The 22,415-nt window shown below is 40.1% G+C and overlaps 1 protein-coding gene across 3 annotated transcripts in view; it reads left to right on the forward strand.

Annotated features, from left to right (window-relative positions):
• Positions 1-22,415, forward strand: part of MEGF10 (multiple EGF like domains 10) — a 195,641-nt gene that overhangs the window by 50,353 nt on the left and 122,873 nt on the right. For all 3 annotated transcript variants that reach the window (XM_066274255.1, XM_066274256.1, XM_066274257.1), the window contains exons 2-4: positions 4,172-4,304; positions 11,958-12,059; positions 13,499-13,599. In XM_066274255.1, the coding sequence (XP_066130352.1) occupies positions 4,189-4,304; positions 11,958-12,059; positions 13,499-13,599 (319 nt within the window). In that variant the 5' untranslated portion in view covers positions 4,172-4,188. The remainder of the gene's footprint in view (positions 1-4,171; positions 4,305-11,957; positions 12,060-13,498; positions 13,600-22,415) is intronic.

Here is a 22,415-nt window from a genome sequence, read left to right on the forward strand (position 1 = left end):
CCCAACCTCTTGATCTAGCAATTTCTTTTGCTTTGACATTTTATACTTTAATGAAAATTATTCTAAAATTTAGTTAATTTTCTAATTTTAATTAAAAAAATGCTTTGGGAATAAGAAACCAAATGGAGCCATGCATACATGTTTTAAATGCGCTGATATTTTCCTTGTCATGAATGCAGCCAGCAGCTTTGCCAGGAAGTTTGATTTTTCTGTATGCCGACTTTCAAAAGCAACGGGGTGACTAAATTCTGCTTTTTGTTCTGCCATCCCCTTAGAGAAGTTAAAGCCTTCAGAAAGCCATGCATCAAGTACAAAACAAGAAGGGATTCTGAAAGATTAGCATTACAGTTTTTACATTAAAAGAGAACACACGGCCTTGTTCTTTTTCTTGGAAGTTTGATTCATTGCTTGCGGCAATTTCTAACTTTACAGACTAAACATCTCCAATTGGGAAATAGATGGTTTGACTCTGAGATGGTGACTCAGGATATCAACTTTTCAATTTGGGGTAATTGTTTGTGAGTAGATGGCACATTATTGCTGACCAACCCCCGTTGGGTCTTTGAGGAAAGAATAAAAGTTAATATACACATTTCACACTTCATTGAAACGAAATACTTATCCTGGCATAGATGAAGCCGTAGGACAGAGAGATATTTGGCATGCTTATTTGTTAAGTCACATGGATTAAAGGTTTTCTTATTTTGATGGGTGAGGAAAGCACCAGCAGTATATTTATGCATCTTCAACGGGGAAATGGGGACAGAAAAATACCTCCTCCTTCGGTAAGTTACTGTGAGGATTAAATAGATAAATCACATGCAGTGTTCAACACTGTCTGGCACAGGTAATCCGTCAGGAAATGTTAGCTGATTATTGTCATTGTTAACTTTTTATTCACTCCTGTTAAGTACAATAGCTTTAGTTACATAATACCAAGCTTCCGCTTTTACAACATCACGATGGTTAGGCTGTGAGAAACATCAGTAATTTGAATTAATTTATAAGCCATACTCTGGCTACCCATTTATGCTTTATATGTTGGAATTATTTCATGACGGTTGAAATCCCCCCTAAATATTTCATAACCCTTTGCAGTGCTATACACCATATTTTCATTATTCTTCAAATTAATATTTTTCTTTTTTTCAATCAAACATTTTCTTTGGTTTTAGCTTTTTTGCGGTTAGATATAGATAACTTGTCATAATATACTTAATGTACTTGTCCTTATAAACAGTCTTGATTTTGAAGAATTTAATACTTCTTCATTGATCTCATCTCTCAAATTTGAAGGTTAAAGTATTTCCCAAGGTTAGGTTTTTGTTGGTATTATTGTTTATGTATTTGTTTTAAGATAAACTTACCTTTATAGACCCCAAGGATATTTTTTTTTTTTTTTCTGAAGTGGGAAGCAGGGAGGCAGAGACAGCTTCCCGCATGAGCCTGACCAGGATCCACCTGGCATGCCCACCAGGGGGCGATGCTCTGCCCATCTGGGCTGTTGCTCCATTGTAACCGGAGCCATTTTAGTGCCTGAGGCAGAGGCCACAGAGCCATTCTCAGCACCTGGGCCAACTTTGCTCCAGTGGAGCCTTGGCTACAGGAGGGGAAGAGAAAGATAGAGAGAAAGGAGAAGGGGAACGGTGGAGAAGCAGATGGGCACTTTCCTGTGTGCCCTGGCCGGGAATTGAACCTGGGACTTCTACTCGCCAGGCCAACACTCTACCACTGAGCCAACTGGCCAGGGCTCCTGAAGTTATTATAAAATAAAGCAAGTTCAGCCTTGGCCAGCTGGTTCAGTGGATAGAGTGTCATTCCAGCATGCCAGAGTTGCAGGTTCAATCCCTGGTCAGGGCACATAGGAGAAGCAACCAATGAGTGCACAACTAAATGGAAAAACTAAGTGTGAACGAGTTGATATTTCTCTTTCTCTCTCTCTCTCTCTTCCTCTCCTTTTTCCTCCTCCCTTCCTCTCTCTTTCAAATCAATGAAAAAAATTAAAAAATATAAAGTTGGTTTTCAAATACTAAAAGTTGTTAACTTCATGGTGTGGAAAGTTACTATAATGTCTCAAAACACCAGGCCTGACCCAGAAAAAAATTGCTTTGGTCATATAATCTGGCCTGTTGTTGCTAGTTTCACTAGTTTACCAATAGGTAGGTTAATTTTATTATTATTATTATTATTATTATTATTATTATTATTATTATTGTGTGTGTGATAGAGACAGAGAGACAGAGACAGAGAGAGGGACAAGTAGAAACAGACAGGAAGGGAGAGAGATGAGAAGCATCAATTATTTGTTGTGGTACTTTAGTTCATTGATTACTTTCTCATATGTGCCTTGACCTGGGGCTATAGCAGTGCAAGTGACCCCTTGCTCAAGCCAGCAACCTTGGGCTTCAAGTCAGCAACCTTTGGGCTCAAGCCAGCAACAACGGGGTCATGTCTGTGATTCCATGCTCAAGCCAGCAACCTTGGGTTTCAGACCTGGGTCCTCTGCATCCTAGCCCTAGGCTCTATCCACTGTGCCACTGCCTGGTCAGACCAGGCAGGTTAATTTCAATTTATAATTTACTTAATTTTAATTAGTTATTGCTTATTTTCTTTTAAATTAGGAATGGATCAGCTATTTCTAATTCTAATTCATTTGTATAATGATTATATAAAATGATTTTACATAGTATGGCCCATTTTTCTTTCTTACTAAATGCTGAGTCCCTGAAGGTGAAGAGATGGGTATGAGTGTCAGGTTCATGCCATTGCAGCTGTTACATAGTGGGTCTGACTTAGCACATAGTAGGTGTTCAATAAATGCCTGCAGATGGCTTCATTTGAATATCTCATAGGAACTTCAAACTTGATATTTATAAAGCTGGATTAAAGCTTCATCCCCAAGAGGAGGAGGGCTTCTGTGCTTCCCATCTCATTGAGGGTCCCCCCTCCACCCAAGGGGCGATACTACACCTTCCGTATTTCTCCCTCTTCCTCCCACATTCAGTCACCCAATTCTATAGATTCTTAAAAATGTCCTCGCTTCACTCAGTTCTCTGTAATCTCATTGTTGCTTTTTTAGTTCACCCTGCAGTGGTGTCTTATCCAATCTCCCTCCAATAACCCCCTCCTTCAGATCACACTCCCCTGCAGCCTGGAGTGACCTTTCTGATGCCACTCTGTGACCTTTACTACTCTCTCTTATCCTTGGATGACATTCACATACTTTGCAGTGGCTTGTAACACTCGTTATGATGTGCCCCCTGTCTCTTTCTCCCACGGAATTAAGTTGAGCTCCCTAAGTGTGCCTGAACCTCCCTCACCCTAGTTCCCTCTGCCTGGATCATTCTCCTCCCTCTTCTATCTCCTTCGCTGGCCTGTTTTGCAGGTACACCATGTTGCTACTTGTTTTTCTGTTATGGTCTCTCTTCCTGTAAATAATGCCAGGTCCGTTTGCACTAACACTGGCTTCCAAACAGCTTCCCACCTTTTTCTGTACCCTATGTAGAAATCTCTGTAAAACAGCTGGCTTTGTTTCTGTTCAGCAGATGGGGACACTGAAGCACTGCGTGTAAGAAATATATGTCATAATTATTAAATGATAAACACCTTATCGAGTAGGGACAGGGACTTGATCTGTGTTTTATCTCTGGTTTTATACAGTGCCTAAGATAGTCGATCTGCAGAGCATGTCAAATGAATATTGAATGAATCTCAGTTTGAGCTTGAGGTGCTTCTCTTTTCAGTCAATGGAGCTTCTGTTTTATCATTGATGCTCTGGGACAAATGAGGGCAGATTCCTCTATGAGCCCTCTTCTTCCAGCAGGGAAATATGTCCGGTGAGAGAATCTGGAAGCTTGTGTTGCTCTGAGTTATCCGCGCAGATTCCTTTAATGTTAGTTGGCACGGATGAGAAGGGCTTTTGTTGTAGTGGCCATTAATGATGATTTGCACATTTTTGGTCATTTACGGAACAGTAGCCACCCTGCACAACATAAGAAATACCTCTCTCCCCTGGACCATGAAATCTGGTGACCCTTCTATTTGAATACATGGCTTGTTATGTATGTTGCAGCCCTAGTGACAACTGGTACCAAATGGTTGCTGTCCTGAAAGGATTCTGTCTGGGTCCTTTTCATGTATCTCTAATTTGGATTTTTTTTTTCCCTTGTAGGTTGTTCTTCAGGAAAAATGGTTATTTCTTTGAACACATGCCTGGGCTTTATCTGTTTGTTATTGTGCCACTGGATAAGGACAGCGTCAGCTCTGAATCTTGAAGACCCTAATGTGTGTAGCCACTGGGAAAGGTAAAAATTCTGAAAGTAATCTTAGAAATAATTTCTAATAAATTCCTTATTATACTATCATTGTCATTCTGATAGATAAATTAGAACTTGACAAGAGATTGTAAAATTACTTTTATATAAAAATCATTAGCTATATCTAATAAATCAGACAATATTAGCCACCTTGGTCTTACAGAAAATATATTATGTGAAAAAAACTTGATATAGTGATTCTTATACAGGTGAAATTAGAGGCTTCAGGGAAAACATGAACAGGTCAATTAAAATGAGCTCCCTCAGGTCCTGTCCCTGCTCTGAATCTATTTGCAATAATTTGGGGGCGTTGGACTTCTATATGGGGACGAGTGAGTGAGCACTGGAAGACAGTATGTAATAATGTACTTGAAATCTATGGCATAAAGAAAATGCGCTGTAGGTGGCCTGAAAGGGGGACATGATTTCTGGAGGGCCTGGCAAAGCCGCGTGGAGGGAGTGTCTCCTGAGACGTCTTTGAAGAGCTGCAGCAGGTGTGTGGCAGTGATGGGGAGGGGTCTAGAAATGAAAGGAAGTTTGAAACCAGTGCCATGCAGACCTCTGTGGTTAGAGTGGTACAGTTTTGGAGGAGGTCAAGGTTAAATAGATTATCTAAGAGCAGATGATGTCAGGTCCAGATCGGGGCAATTAGCAGTAGGAAATACAGAGGAAGTACAAAACAATAGGCCATTCCCCTCTGGAACACAAAAATAGCACAGCCATGTGACAATGCGGCACAGTGATGGACAGTCCACTCTGCTGATGTGCTACTTGCGTACGAAGATAGTATCTTTATCCAAAAAGAACATTGCAAATGCAGGTTTTTTTCAAACAAATGGAAGATGTCAAATACTAGAGAGTAATATGTATTTTTAATATCTGTAAGTGAAATGATGTCAATCTTTTGGTCTCTTTTTTCTGTCACCATTTGCACTGTACTGCTACCCCACAGAGCACAGGTTCTGGTCACTGTGGTCACCCACTGAAGGAGGAACAAAGCTCAGAGCCTGTCCAGCATGGCAGCTCTGCTGTTCTTGGGGAACACCAGTCCCTTCCTTTCAGCGTTATTTTCCTGCGAGGACCTATTCTCATCTCCATGGGCAACATTACAATCTGGATAACAAAAATATACCTCCCTGATCTATCAATAGTTTCTTGCGAGGACCCGTTCCCATCTCCACTGGCAATGTTACAATGTGGATAACAAAAATATACCTCCCTGATCTATCAATGGAGTTCCGTATCACTGTGAAACTTTTTAGAGGAAATATGTATAAATATATGCAATAAAGTGCTACATATTTGTGGTATGAACTATATTATGCAGAATTTAAGAGGAGGACCTTCTATTAATTCTCTTTATACTCGTCACAGTGCCTTTTATAAAACATTTCACTAACAAAGTATGTATAATATTTATTAAAGTAATAAAAATGAATCAATTAATATACAAATGAGTGCATATCAAATTTAGAAAAGGGAGTGTCCACTGGTGCTTGAACTTCTTGGAGGATTGATAGCTTTGGAATGGGAGTAAAAACAAATTTGTGAGATACCATGAAATAGAACGCCACAGGTCCTGGGAAGCCTCGATGATGGGATGTGAAGGGGCAGCAGGGGCTGAGATTTAGAGCCTGCTGTGTGAGAGAGGGGAGGGGTCATTGCACACACGGGAAAATAAAAGCGAGGGAGTTGATTTGAGAGGGAAGAGATTAGTGTGGTTTGCCCTGTATTGGTCATAAGATCAGTTGAAATATGGATCTGGACGTGTTTGGGAATACGGATTTGGGAGCATGTTGAGATGTGAAGAATTGAACATTTTGAGCAAAAGACTGTAAAGAGAAAAGACTCCCAGACTTCCAATAATCCAGCACCCATTCAAACATACACATTTTGTCCTGATTCCTTGCTCAGTATTTGACCAAATTTGCTAGCACTTACTTGCATTGTTTTGTTCACCACTGATAATTCCGAGTGTCTAAAGCACTGCCTTGCATGTGGCATGTGCCCAGTAAATAATTGTACAATGGGCTTTCACCTTCTGTTAGGAAATAAAATGACTAATACGGACATGAATTAGGAAGAGGAGAGAAAGAGAGACAGACAAGGGGCGCATTCATTTTTAAATGTAATATAATCCCACTGTTGCATAAGTATTTAGAGTAACCTCTAAAATACTCATTAATGAGGTGAGAAATTGAGCGTGAAAAATTAGGGAAATAATGGAGATTTTTTTTCCTGACCATATTCTTTCTAAATTATACAAACTGCTTGAAAGGATCGACAGCTACACCTTCTTATTGATAGATTTTCTGTTACAAGGCTGAATGATTCTTCAAGGAAAAGTAAAAGAAAGTGGAATGACTTTGACAAGCATGGAGAATGGAGCATGGATTAAAATGATCAAATAGCCTGGCCTGTGGTAGCACAGTGGATAAAGCATTGACCTGGAACACTGAGGTCACACTGGTGCGAAACCCTGGGCTTGCCTGGTCAAGGCACATATGGGAGTTGATGCTTCCTGCTCCTCCCCTTGCTCTCCTCTCTCTCTCCTCTCACTCTCTCTCTCCCCCCTCCACCTCTCTAAAATGAATTAAAAAAAAAACACTCTGATCAAATAAAGGTGCAGTGACAGGTTCTTGTGTATTTTCAAAAACTAAAATGAGTTTGAGTTGAGATGGGGAGAGGATGATTAGCTTCAGGGACAAAAGTCTTGGTAGGAGGTCTGAAAAGGGTTCATTGTAGGCTTTCCTGACACCAGTACCCACCTGTAGCCGATGGTCTCAAGCCGTGGAATGACCTGGAGACTTGCTTCACAGAATGTGGTCTGTGGAGTTCCCGCCTGAAAGTCACTGTGGAGCTTGTGGGAACTGCAGTCTCTGCCTCTACCCCAGACCGCCTGAATGATTTATTTTCAAATAAAAGTACACCTCATCTTAGTGCAGCAATTCTGGTCCTCAGAAGTTGTACATAAAATGAAAATCCAGTCACTTAAAACACACAAGGGGTGCGTGTTATTAAAGGAACTCTGCACAGCATGCTTTCGGAGAGTGAACAACTCCATGTAGCGTCTGTTTCTTCTCCCCATCCCCTTTCCCTGTTCTGTGAGTGTAAGTTCTTCCGTCTACTGGGGTTTCTTCTAAAGAAGGCATGCGTGAAGAGGGGCCATTCTTTGCCCAAACCAGGCCCTTGGGGGTGGAATGCAGAACTGGTCCCAATGGAAGCGGCAGTTCTGAAGCAAGCAGAGATAAGAAGTGATGATTATTACCATATCTGATTAAAGTAACAAGGTAATTTAAGCAGATAAAATGTAATTAACCACTTTGGAATGTGTCCAAGTGATGATGGCTTATTTCCTCCTGTTCTTTGACCTAAAATGAAATCTTGCTGGGGTCTCTCCCCGGATAATACTTAATAGGTTAAAATCACAGTGATGATATGTTTTCAGTGTGTCGAGAAGATTAAACAAACAAGCAGGAAGGAGATAAAGGATTTTGCATCTGGATGCTTCAAACAGTGCCGAATTGAGATCAGATTCCTTTAATCCCACAATTTGCCACTCGCTGTACTTTAGAAGCTTCAGATGGCCTCGTGACATCTGAAAGGAGACAGGGGCAGGGGGGCTGTCTGGGGGTCGTGCTGTTAGTGCTGTCTCTACCCTGCCCACTAGCACTGGGGGCTAGGTGTTGCTCATTTGTAATGAAAATGGAATTCGACTTGATCAGTGATTTTCAACCGTTTTTATCTCATGGCACACATCAACCAATTTCTAAAATGTTGTGGCACACCAAAAGATATCTTTTTTTCCAGTCTGACAAAAAAAAAAAAAAATAGGTATAATTTTGATTCATTCACATCAGATGGGTAGCGTTGTGTTGGCTGTTGTCCTTTTTTTTTTTTTTTTTGCCAATCTAAGAGAAAAGAGGTCAGTGCCCCTCACTAAATAGTCAGGAATTGCATACTTTAAAAATTCTTGTGGCACAATGGTAGAAGATCGCTGGCTGATGAACCTGAAGGTGTGGACTGTTAGCAGAGGGCTGTTCAAGTTCAAACAGCGGCTCAGGCATTGGCTGGAACAGCAGAGACAAAGAGCGGAGGGGGCGGGCCAATTATAGAGGACATTTCCCATCGTGGTGAGAGCACACAGTTTCCAGAAAGTGGCCCCTGGAAACGTGACAGTTTAATTGTATAACAGCCAGTTGGTATTGAGTAAATTAGGTTTAGTCACTTGGGGAGTATTTGGCAGTCAGAATTTGAACACTATTTACTAATGTGGAAAATATTTATATTTATGATATATATATATATATATATCTCGTTGAGTTTAAAAAGTAGGTTTAAAACTCAGGTGCATATAGCATGACTATAAGAATATAAAAAAAGAGATGAGAAGCATCAATTATTAGTTTTTTGTTGTGACACCTTGGTTGTTCACTGATTGCTCTCTCATATGTGCCTTGACTGTGGGGCTTCAGCAGACCGAGTAACCCCTTGCTCGAGCCAGTGACCTTGGGTCTAAGCTGATGAGCTAAGCTCAAACCAGATGAGCCCGCACTCAAGCTGGCAACGTCGGAGTCTTGAACCTGGGTCCTCTGCATCCCAGTTTGATGCTCTACCCACTGCGCCACCGCCTGGTCAGGTGATCATAATACCATTAAAAATAAAAATCAGAGAGAAAGATTGTATTGAAAAGAAAAAATGTGTATTAAAAAACATAAGGGACAAGAAATTGGGTTGGCAAAGCTGAAAACCTTTCTCTTTTAAACATGAGTGGAAACCTCAGTTTCTGAACAAAGTGAAAAGCAATTCATATTCAGTCAATTCTGAATTGAGTTTGAGCCACTGAATAATTTTAATGCAAAGAGTCAAGATCAAAGAGAAATGCTCAAGACACAGTGAATTGTATACACCTATTTCCCCCAAACTGTCTGTATGTCTCCATTAAAGCTGTATCACATTATTTTTGGTATTTACAGGCTGGCCTTTCTTGGAAGCTTTTTTGAAAGCAGGAATTGCAATAATTTTTTCAATAAGTGTTATTGAATTGGAATTCTAAATGGTTTGATTACTCTTTTATAGAAATAAGCATTTTTTTATATTCTCAAACCAGACAAGCATCCTGCAAATGTATATTATTGGTGATCAGCAAGTGGCAGAAAGAGGAAATTCCTGTATTTTAACATTTCCTCTCATCGAAGCACTCTTCAAGGCTGCTCCGAGTTAGTGAACATATTTTTTGTGTTCTCTTGTGGAATCAGTTCCCCCATCCACATCAAAAGGGATGTGTTTGGCCAGGATCGTTTGTTGGTGATCATTTTGGCTCTAAGGCATTTAGACCTCAACAACATACCATGCCCTTTGAAATTTTGGGAAAAGTAAATCAGGTCTTGTTCCAACAAACTGATTTAGTTAAGCTAAATTACTACGGTAGAGGCCAGTAGAATGCCTCCCCCCAACCCCCACATACAACTGGCATTAATTTAGAGTGGTTTTTTTTCATCCCTATAGCACATGTGGAAAGTTGCATTGTGTTGTTCATGGGTAATGTAGGAACACCTATGCAGCAGCTCATGCACAGAGGATGTTCATTTGCTTGGCTCTTCACTTGAAGTAGAAAGGAGAGATAACGTGGCAGGCCTTAAATTTTATCTACTTACAAGCAGCTAGCTATATAGGAAGGTCAAAAAATTGGCAAGGAAGTCTCAGAGTTTGTATCGACCTGAACCTCGGGATACTGCTAGGGGTCTGAAGATAATATTACTGGCTTAATGTGAAATTTCATTCCAAGAAGGTTTTATTTTAATGGAGGCCTCTTGCTTTTGCCAAAAGAAGTTATATTGCAGATGTAGGCAACTGCATCCTGTTCTTGCAGGTAACAGCAGGTGTCCTTGATTAGGTTAGAAGGAAATAATCCTCTAAAATGTGTGTTAGAAATTTAGCATGCTGTGTGGGAAGGGATCTTCAAGACCATCTCTGATCCCCTGATTTTAAGGTGTGATAATCAAAATCTAGGGAAGTGAGGTTATCTGCTGGAGGTCACCCAGATTCTCACTGTCAGATTAGGGTTATAACTCTGGTTTCTTCTAATCCAGTGATCTTTTCAATAGAGCCCATCACATGCTCCAAAGATTCACAGAGACTCCCTCAATTTACCTAGAAATCAAGTTGCAATGTCCCAAAGAATAAACAGGAAAGTGTGAATAATATGATTATTTCGTGGCTGTCTCAGTACACAGGGACTAACAGACCAGCTGGGGAAAGAAAGCTGTGAGTCTTGCATTACAGAGCTTTTCAAACGAGAAGGGTCTGCCCTGTACCTAACCTGAATCCGTCGTGCTCAAAGCTCTACCTCATTTTTTCTGTACCGTCTCTAGTTGATAGTTCCTTTTGATAAACTTGGGCTACTGATTTGTAGCAAGTGAGTCCACGATTGTGGCCCATTTTGTTTGTTAGTGTCAACTAAAGAGTTTAGTGGAAATGTTTGAGAGAATGGTGAAGAAAAGGAAATAAACTGAAAAGGAGGATTCTTTAGATTTTCCTGTAGACAGGAACTTAAGGCTCTTTTTTTAATTGAATTTATTGGGGTTACACTGGTTAACAAAATCATACAGGTTTTAAGTGCACAACTCACCAACACATCATCTGTACACAGTATTGTGTGTTTACCACTCCAAGTCAAGTGTTTGTCCATCAGCAAATATCCTCCCACACCCTCCCCCAGGAACTCAAAGCCTTGAATTTGTAAAAGCCTTATAATGAAGAAGTACAGAATTGAACATTGAAGGTTCTTTTTATACTTCATGGATGTTTTTTATCCACATTGTTAGGCTCATAGGAGTTCATGTTTTTACTTTTTCATTAACAGTAGTGAAAATGTAGTGGAGAACAGGCTGCCTAAGTAGCAACAGGTTTGGTATGATTATTTTAGGCCCGTGATGGCCAACCTTTTTATAAAAACCACCCACTTTTGCAGTGCTGGTCAACCTGGTCCCTCCCGCCCACTAGTGGGCGGTCCAGCTTTCAAGGTGGGCCAGTCGCAGCGCCCTTTGGTTGCTCCGCTACCCCCCACCCCCCCACCATGAAAGCTGGACCGCCCACTAGTAGGCGGGAGGGACCAGGTTGACTAGCACTGCAAAAGTGGGTGGTTTTTATAAAAAGGTTCGCCATCACGGTTTTAGGCTAATGGTCTCAGCTATGAGTAGCAAAATGTTCTGAATACCCAAACTGTCTCTTTGCTGATTACCTGTATTATTTGCATGCAGACTCAGATGGAAACCCTTTTTGTGAATGGTTTTGGTTATTCCTAGCCCCCCTGGGGTGAAGGGATGAAATTTAATACTAAAAAATATATGATGATAATATTTTTAAATTTGAATATAAGAGTTTATGGTGAATAGACAAGTGAATTTATTTTGAAATTTATGACATAAACTCTTGTTTTTTAAATACATTATTATTATTAGTTCTTTTGGGGTTCTGGTTCAAATAAAAGGCTGTAATAACACAGAGATTCTCTGTTACATCAGTGTGGAATTGCAAATGGAGCTAATGTAGCATATGATTGTTTTTCCTTTTTTACATAGTATATCATTAATGTGCGAAAGAGAAATAATGATTCCTTATTTTTCCTCTTTTTTTCAGCTACTCAGTAACTGTGCAAGAGTCATACCCACACCCTTTTGATCAAATTTACTACACTAGCTGCACGGACATCCTGAACTGGTTTAAATGCACACGGCACAGGTAATGAAAGCTCGGATAAATTTATGAGTTTGGTTAGCTGGGATAGAGTTTGATAAGTCATTAAATACTTGAGCAGGTGTATTCATTCATTTAGTGGATAGTTACTAAGTGCTTGCTACTGTCCTAGCCTTATTTCAGATCACAGGAGATAACAGAAAAACAAAAAGATTGTGTCCTTAAGGAGTGGACAGACAACATGTCTACTGGTTACCATTGTCTGGTTAGCAAGAATTCACCCAGCTTTTGTGTTGTGCATTACTGGGGGAGACATTCTTAAATATGGACATCACCAGATACAAAAAAACTCATATCTCAGCATATGTTTCTACTTGAACATCTGACTCAATTTAGGCTAACTTAAATTTGACCTCAATTTAGTAAAATAAGGCACAAATTTTTCTCTATAAATGTGAAAACAGAAAACAAAACAGTGTATGTTAAATATTAGTTACTACAGAGAGACCTGTGTTACCTTAACTTCATTTGTAAAATATAGGAGTATGAGTCAGGGGTCCAGTGTGGCACCTGCTGATTCATGCTGCATTAAGTGAGGTTATACTCAATGCCATTTCTTTAGACAAGCTTTCCTTGACCACACCAGCTAAACAAATATTCCCTTACTTGGGCTTTATTTTTCTTTACACCATTTAATCATTACCAGTCACTATATGATATGTTTATTTGTTTAGTGTGCATCTTTACTTAATTCTGCAGATCTGTCTTCCCCAGTAGAATGTAAGTTCCCTGAGAGCAGGCTTTTTGTTTCTTTTTTTCCCTCTCACTATGAGCTATTTCTCTGGTACCTAGAACAGTGCCTGGAATATAGTTAAGTGGATGGATGAAGCTTTAGTTATACTTAAGGGTTTTTTTTTTTTTTTTGGTCTATAAGCCTTCTACAAGATGGAGCAAAAGTAGGCTTACAATTGTGAGTACATGAAACACAGAGTTTATTTTTATATTATTATTTACTATATTATTTTTCATACAAAGAGCTGTAAACCTACTTTTGCTGTACCCATTATTTAATAGTGGGATGAGATTGCATTGTCATAGAGTTTTAAAATAATTCTCTGAATTTTTCCTTTAAAATATATGTAAGTAAATGATGATTAGATAAGTGTCTTATATGGAATTATCAATACTTTTTAAGATAAAATAAATGAAATAGGGAATACATGAAACCTCTGATCCCTTGAAATGAAATATAGTTTGGCTTCAATGAACAACCTTACTATATATATTCTTAGCAAATTGATAAGAGCTAGCATAATATTGGTCAAAAAAGATATTCCATGTTTCTTCTGAATTATTTTAGAGTACTTTGCTTTTAATACCTTTATTATATTAAGTAGTTCTTTGTATTAAAATATTAATTCTTTATTTCTAATCAAATTGCAGGTCAAAAGAGGTAACAATGTGCTTCTCTTCCCTCTGTATAGAATCAGTTATCGGACAGCCTATCGTCACGGGGAAAAAACTATGTACAGGCGCAAGTCCCAGTGCTGTCCCGGCTTTTATGAAAGCAGGGAAATGTGTGTCCGTAAGTAAGAGCTTTCTCCTTTGAGGTTTACTCATTTTCCCCAGTGCTGGTTTGCATCTGTTCTAGGCAGCAGAGATAGAGACCTGGGGAGGCAGGGCACCTTGGACCATTCCCTGTCCCTCTCGCTGCTGCTTGATTGGTATGTGTAAGGAGAGAAGCATTAACTCTGTCCCTGTGTCCTTTCAAAAATCTCCAAGAGATGTCATTTGAAGAGAAAACAGATGTTACTGAAGGATGCTACAAGGCTAGATGCAGTAACGTAAGTCACAGTTTTCCAATAGATGCCTCTTTGGAAATTGGTCAAGGAGTCATTAGATGTAGGTCACAGAAGAGAAGAGAGACAGAACTTCCCAAGCAGCTGTCCAGAGTGCTGCTGCGTCAGATTCTGAGAAGCCGACATGCTCTTTGTGGGTGAATATGAGCAGCGCAGGGAGACAAGGTTCTGCTCTAATTTGAAGGCACTAGGAACGATTGGACATATCTGGGCTTAAGACTCTGCAGAGCTGGGTGATAGCACCACACAGCTGGGTGACCTCAGATATGCCACTAATACCTTTTGAGGCTCCTTTGAAAAAGAAGGCAGCAGGAAAAGAGGAAAACCAAATAGGAGATGAATTGACTGTATCAAAGATGCCAAAGGTATGAGTCTACAGGAGCTAAGCAGGGCTGTTGAGAATAGGACATGGTCATCACTCATTCATAAGGTGGCCAGGAGTTGGAATCAACTCAGTGGCACGTTTCTCTGTCTCTCTTTCTCCTCTCTGTCTCTCTCTCATACACACACACATGCACATACACACACACAGAGCTTGGACCAGTATGTGTTCTCTTCCTTCCAACCCCTGAATTTTATTCAGAGCCAGGCTATATATTACAATAAATGTTCATTGAAAAAGTTAGAAAATGTAACTCAACAAAAAGAAAATAAAAATACATTCTGAATCTTTCCTGGTCAGTAAATGTACTTCTGCAGCATATTGCAAATGTCAGTGTTATTGCATTTTAGATATCTATTTAGCCAGTTTCAATTATTGAATATTTGTGATTTTCAAGTTTTACCTATTATGAACTGACAGCTATAGAAGACATTATTGTAGTTAAATATTTTTTCATATCCTCAATTAATAGGCAAGGATATATTCCTGCCTATAAGGAGTTAATATTGTTGGGTCAAAGACACACACATATTTCTAAGATGCTTGGTATGTTTCCAGTTTTTACTCCCACCTGCAGTATATAGAATGGTTTTTAATTTACATCCTGTGGCAATTTTTTCTTTGCTAATTTTTAAAATTTGCATGGCTTTGATTAATAATGATGCTGAATAAGGAAAATTCCACATTTATAATGGAACATCTTAGAGAATCATTATGAACTGATTTCTATGGCTGAGGCTGATGGGACATTTTCACAGGAAAGTGGTGCATATACACAGGGTGGAGCGTGGGGAGGCTTCGGGTCACATTCTGTTGGTGTCTTTGCTGGCGTTCAAACTTACAAGCACAATTGTCAGCATACTGGGAGAGTAGTTCTCTCTCCCAGCATTTATTTCTATTTGCCCACGTCAGTGGAAATACATATATAGCCAGGATGCTGACTCATTAAGTTATGCAGAGCCTGGACAGGTGCATGGGCTTGTCCTCAGGCCACACCTGACACGTGAGAAGTGAGATTTTATTGGCAAGCTTGTGTGGAGTGTGGATCCGTGCAAGGTCTGTTAGAGAGTTTCCGTGCTTTCATACCCCAACATCTCTGTCTTATTAAATAGTGCAGCGCATCTCAGAAAGCTGGGCAGTTCTGTTAAAACCATCATACTGAGAATTATAGTGATAAAAGTAACTTTTCTTTATCTTACCCTAGGTATATTGCAAGGTGTTCTCAGGGACGTTTCTGGCAGTTGCCCCTAAAACTCTCATTTTTCTAAGATTTCTTGGCTGCCCAACTATGCCTGGAGACTGAAACATGTTTCCTTTAGATCCGTTAATATTTTAATCAGGGTACTGTCTAGTCTCAGAGGCCTGGGAGCTATTTGGCCTCTTTAAGGGTCCTGTGCGTCTTCACTCAGATGTCTAGATTTCACAGCTTAACCCAGAGGACCATCAAGCTTCTCTTACTTCCTTGTTCTCGGGGTCGCCTCCAGTAAACTTGCACTCCTAGCAGCTGGCGAGGGCACCCTTGTGGCTAGAGGAGGGAGAAGAGAGAACACAGGATTCTTGGTTCTACTTTCATAATCTCCTTCTCGATTAGGCTTTGCTGTGAGGCACAAAGCACAGCCACCGTTTTTAACTGTTTCCAGTTTCCAAAAGGAATGGAAATGCAGGAGTCGGCTGTAATTTTAGTTCAATGTTTTAGTCATTAGTTTATCTAGAAGGCAATAAAGGATGCTTTCATAGAAATACTTGTATTTTTAAAAAGTTTCTCTTAGGTAGTAGTAATAGCAGCTCCTTCTGAAGAGCAGGTGCCACCCTCCCATACCCCTTCATCCCTGCTTCATCCTGCTCAAGGTTGTACATTTCTGCTCAACTCCCGGGCTGTATGAAAGTCGCTGGTCTACAGAGCACATAACGATGCTTTATGTCCAGAAGACAAACGTATGCCACCAGGCAAGAAGGATCACAAAGGATAGTGTAGGGAAAAGCCTTTCCTAAGAATCTGGTTGCAAAAGAAGAAGGGATTAGCATGTTTTCCATAAAGAAAATATTACTGGTCCTCAAGATGCCTCTGATTCCTTGATGAGATTTTAACCTGTTCATAAAATTAAACTTTTAAGTTTACTCATCCTTCATGGTTGTCCTCTTAGCTAATGAATGAAGAAGTGCCCAGAGGAATGAAAGGATTTTAGTGTGTGTATACATCAATATGTATGTAGTATGTGTGTACATATCTGTGTATTTATCTGATTGTGTATATGCATGTTTTTTTTAATTGAGATATAATTGACATAACATTTTATTAATTTCAGGTGTAGAACAGAATGATTTGATATTTGTATATATTTCAAAATGTTCACCACAATAAATCTAGTTCCTATCTATTGCCACACATAGTTACAAGGTTTTTTTCTTGTGATCAGACCTGTTAATATTACTCTCGAGCAACTTTCAAATATACAGTACAGTATTGTTAGCTATAATACAGATGTTGTACATTACATCTCCAGGACTTATTTTATAACTGCAATTTTATACCTTTTGACCACTTTGACCCATTTCACCCACCCCCTACCTCTGGCAACCTACAGTCTTTGCTCTGTATCTATTGGGTTGGTTCTTTGTTTGTTTTAGATTCCAGGTGAGATCATACCATATTTGTCTTTCTCTGTCTGACTTATTTCACTTAATATTATGTCGTTAGGGTCCATCCATGTTGTCACAAATGGCAAGATTTCATTCCTTTTTATGGCTGAATAGTATACCATTTTGTGTGTGTGTGTGAGAGTATGTGTATATCTCACATATTTTTATCCATTTATCCATCAATGGATTCTAGCACTGTTTCTATGTCTTGGCTGTTGTAAATAAAGCTGCAGTGAACAGGGGGACTGCATATTTTTTTTAAAAAAAATTAGTGTTTTTGTTTCCTTTACATAAATACCCAGAGGTGAAATTGCTGGAGCATATGGTTGTTATGTTTTTAATATTTTTTAGGAACTTCCATACTATTTTCCAAGGTGGCTGCACCAGTTTATATTCTGACCAACAGTGCACAAGGATTCTAACAGGTGTGCGGCTATTGATACCTCATCGTGGTTTTGCTTTGCATTCCGCTGATGATAATAGGCGATGAGCTCTTTTCATGTACCCACTAGCCATTTGTATATATGCTTTGGAAAAATGTCTGCTCAGATCTTCTACCCATTTTTAATTGGATTGTTTGTTTTACTATTATGTTATATGAGTTCTTGATATAGCTTGGATATTAACCCTTTGTCAGATATATGATTTACAAATACTTACTCTTTTTTGTAGGCTGCCTTTACCTTTATTTATTTATTATTCAGTGTGAAGAGGGAAGGCAGAGAGACAGACTCTCACACGTGCCCCGACCAGGATCCATTGGACAAGCCCACTAGTGGGCGATGCTCTGCCCATCTGGGGCATTGCTTTGTTGCTCAGCAACGAAGCTCTTCTTAGCACCTTAGGTGGAGGCCATGGAACCATCCTCAGCAGTTGGGGCCAACTGGCTCCAATCGAGCCATGACTGCAGGAGTGGAAGAGTGAGGGAGACAGAGAGAGAGAAAGGAAGAGAGAGAGAGAGAGAGAAAGAGAGAGATGCAAGAGAAAGAGGGGTGGAGAAGTAGATGAGTGCTTCTCCTGTGTGCCCTGACTGGGAATTGAACCCAGGACATCCACATCCTGGGCCAATGCTCTACCACTGAGGCCAGCCGGCCAGCGCCTGCCTTTACCTTTTGTTGATGATTTCCTTTGCTGGCAGAAGCTTTTTAGTTTGATGGAGCCCCACTTGTTTATTTTTGCTTTTGTTACCTTTGCTTTTTGTGTCAAATCCAAAAACTTATTGCCAAGACAGATATCAAGGAGCTTACCATCTGTGTTTTCCTCTAAAAGACTTATAATTTCAGGTCTAACATTCAAGTTGTTAATCCATTCTGAATTGATTTTTGTGTATGGTATAAGGTAGAGATCAAGTTTTATTCTTTTGAATGTGGCTGTCCAGTTTTCCCAACACCATAATTGAAGAGACAATACATGCATGGGTCTATTTCTGGGCCCTTTATTCTGTTGCATTGATCTACATGTTTGCTTTTATGCCAGTAACATTCTGTTTTGAATGCTACAGTTCTGTGTAATAGTTTGAAATCAGGAAGTGTTCCATCTTTGTTCTTCTTTCTCAAGATTGCTTTGGTTTGGTTATTGGATGTCTTTTGTGGTTTACACAAATTTTAGAATTGTATGTTCTATTTCTGTAAAAAATGTCATTGGAATTATAATGGGGATTGCATTGAATCTACAGATAGCTTTGGGTAGTATGGACATTTTAACAGTACTCATTCTTTCAATTCATGGCGTAGAATATCTTTGCATTTATTTGTGTCTTCCATTTCATCAGTGTCTTACAGTTTCCAGTGTATGGTCTTAAACCTCTTTGGTTCAGTTTATTTCTAGGTATTTTAAGATTATATATTTATTGATTAGAGAAAGAAGAGAGAGAGAGAGAGAAAGGGAGAGGGGGAAGGAGCAACAAACATTAACTCATAACAGTAGACTGTCATATGTGCCTTGACTGGGCAAGCCCAGGGTTTTGAATTGGTGACCTCAGTGTTCCAGGTTGACAGTTTATCCACTACACCACCACAGGTCAGGCTATTTTGAGGAATTTTGTTGTTTTTGATGCAATTGTAAATAAATTTTTAAAAATTTCTCTTTCTGATAGTTTTGTTAGTGTTAATAATTTTTGACTTAATGGAGTTATAAATCTGAAAACTCATTGTTTCTTAACCTAAATTTAGCTTATAGATGCTTCATGTATTAGTCTTACAAATTAAAAAAAAATGTTAAGGGGCCTCTGACTAATGTTTTACAAATAAACACTATCAAGTTTTTAAAATGGAACTTGTATATTTAATGAATTTAATTTTTATTTTAAGGAATCCAACTTCCAGGCTGACAAACTGTCCTATGTGCTTAAATACTTTCTGTAAATACAAATAAGTTCAACTTACTGATAAGGTGGAATCTTAAATCCTTTTGAATGTTGTAATATTGTATTTGTAAAATTTCAACTTTAAAATAACATTTCTTATCAATTATTCTACAACACGTTTAAAAAATGAAATGAGAAGACTGACCTCTTACTCGAACAGGCCACAGTCTTTTAAATACTAAAAATACCTTTTTAAATCTAAAATTATAAATGCTATATATTTTGATTCTCTTACACATTTCTATATTAAACTTAAAATATTCATATGACTAAAAGAAGGTTAACATCTAAGCAAATAATTTTGTCTTCTCATGTTTTTTTGGTTCACCTACCCTTCCCCCCCCCCCCCCCCCCCATTGATTTGAAAAAGAAAGAGTGAGGAAGGGTGTGGGGAGAGAGAGAGAGAGAGAGAACTGGTTGTTTCATTTAGCGATAGCTTCCTGTTTATATCCTGACTGGGGGTTGTACCTGTGACCTCTGGTAGGCTGGGCTGGCGCTTTATCCACTGAGCCACCCAGCCAGGGCCTGGTTCACTTCTAAATAAAATTTTGGTGGTCTCTTCTGTTTGTGAAGTTATCTATTTATTATCCATTACCATCTTAATCATTTTTAAGTATACAGTTCAGTGGTATTAAGTATATTCACACTGTTGAGCAACAGAGCTCTAAAACTTTTTTATCTTTCAAAACTGGAACTCTGAACAGATAGGATCCCCCTTCCGCCCTCCTCACAGCCCTTGGCGACCACCTTTTACTTCTTCTTTCTGTTTCCAGGATTTTTTTTGTTTGTTTGTTTGTTTTTTTGTATTTTTCTGAAGCTGGAAACGGGGAGAGACAGTCAGACAGACTCCCGCATGCGCCCGACTGGGATCCACCCGGCACGCCCACCAGGGGCTACGCTCTGCTCACCAGGGGGCTACGCTCTGCCCACCAGGGGGCGATGCTCTGCCCCTCCAGGGCCGTCGCTCTGCCGTGACCAGAGCCACTCTAGCGCCTGGGGCAGAGGCCAAGGAGCCATCCCCAGCGCCCGGGCCATCTTTGCTCCAATGGAGCCTTGGCTGCGGGAGGGGAAGAGAGAGACAGAGAGGAAGGAGGGGAGGGGGTGGAGAAGCAAATGGGCGCCTCTCCTATGTGCCCTGGCTGGGAATCGAACCCGGGTCCCCCGCACACCAGGCTGAAGCTCTACTGCTGAGCCAACCGGCCAGGGCTGTTTCCAGGATTTTGACTCCTTTAGAAATCATATGGTATTTGTCCTTTTGTGATAGACTTAGTATAATATCCTCAACCTCATCCATAATGCAGCCTGTGACAAGATTTCTTTTTGAGGACTACATAATAATTTTTTTGTAGTTCCCTGAAGTTTCTTAAATACCAGGAAACATGGTCCTTGGTTATGCCTTGATGGAACATGGTGAGCCCATTGTCTATTTTAGATGCTGTGTCCTGTGTCACTTGGATTTAAGATATATTATTCCTAGTGCCATTTGTGTTTTGGTTTCAGTGACAGGAACAGGCTGGGGGATAAAGTGAGACTGATTGGTTTCTCAGAGAGCCACAGAAATGCTGATTAGAAACAACAGGTGGCAGTGGAGAGAGAAACTGGCTGATTCTGGAGCTGCTAGTGGCAACGAGACTTGAATAATAAATGCTGGGGAAGAATCAGCAGAAGGCTCAGGTTCCATGGAGCTCCTTACCCTCACCAGCGTCATGGGGACCCATTCTGTCCTCACCTCAGAGTTCGACAGGCCCCCTCTCCCAAGACCTCAACTGTTTGCAACTCCAGGGTGGTTCGGAGCCAGGGCAGCCTCCTCTCGTCTTCTCCCAGACCCGCATCATGAGTGCTGAGGAGAGAGGACTAGTCTCTGGTCCTGTGGCAGTGAGCGGAGCTGTAGGCAGCCCAGACTAGAATGTCAATGCTTGGGTGCCTGGGAAGGAGTTGAGACCCACACTCGTGATCTCCACAGTAGTATAAATCAGCGATTTTCAACATTTTTCATCTCAGGGCACACATAAACTAATTACTAAAATTCTGCGGCACACCCAAAACAGCTTTTGCCAATCAGACAAAAATAGGTATAATTTAGATTCATTCACATTTGATGGTTATTGTTATGTTGGCTGTTGTCTTTTTGTTTTTGACAATCTAAGGGACAAGTGGTCAGTGCCCATGACTGAATAATCAGGTATTGCCTTTTTTTCTTTTTGTTACTGAGACAGTGAGAGAGACAGAGAGAGGGACAGATAGGGACAGACAGACAGGAAGAGAGAGAGATAAGAAGTATCAATTTTTCATTGCAGCACCTTGGTTTTTCATTGATTGCTTTCTCAGATGTGCCTTGACTGGGGAAGTGGGGGGGGGGCTACAGCAGAGTGAGTGACCCCTTGCTCAAGGTAGCAACGTCAGGCTCAAGCCAGCAACCTTTGGGCTGATGCCAGCAACCATGGTGTTAAGCCTAATTCAGAGGGACCCAAAACATGGAAGACACAAACAAGGTCCATGGATTACACATCATAGCTTTATTGTCTAGCTTGGCCAAGCGGCGGGAACTCCGACAGAAATCTGACGGAGAGTGCACGGGCCCTTTGTTCTACTTAGTTATATAATTTTGTAAGTGGGAAGAACAGAAGGAAAAAATTGTAATTAGGAGCCTCTTACCACTATTGGTTATAGTCATAAATCCTTTACCATGATAGGACCACGTTCAATTTGCAAGCCATACATCCTTTTGGGGAAAACAAAGTTTACAAGCCAACACAATGGTAGAAAGATGTCTCTTTACATATTAAAAGGCATTCCTATATTATCTAGTGTTCATCTGCTATCTCTCTGTCCAGTCACATGTGTTTACCACACGCATTTACATAGGAGAGGTAGTTTCCGTGGGGACAAATGCCCGCAAATGGCTCATTGCTATGAGAAAAGGTTTATTTTGGCTTTTCTCTCCCTGTGCCTGGCTAGCCATTCACCCTTTTCCCCACAGGCGTGGTGGAATGTCTGGGGATCCATGTTTTCCTCCCCTTTGCATTTACAATACAATGCCAAGGGCCATCCTGGTTATGCCAATCACACAGTACAGAGACTATTCTCACAATTTCTCTGCACAGTTTAACCCAAATTAACAAAATGTTTCCTAAGTCTCCCAAAATATTAATATT

The sequence above is a fragment of the Saccopteryx bilineata genome, chromosome 4, assembly GCF_036850765.1.
Source record: "Saccopteryx bilineata isolate mSacBil1 chromosome 4, mSacBil1_pri_phased_curated, whole genome shotgun sequence".
In the NCBI taxonomy this organism is placed as follows: Eukaryota; Metazoa; Chordata; class Mammalia; order Chiroptera; family Emballonuridae; genus Saccopteryx; species Saccopteryx bilineata.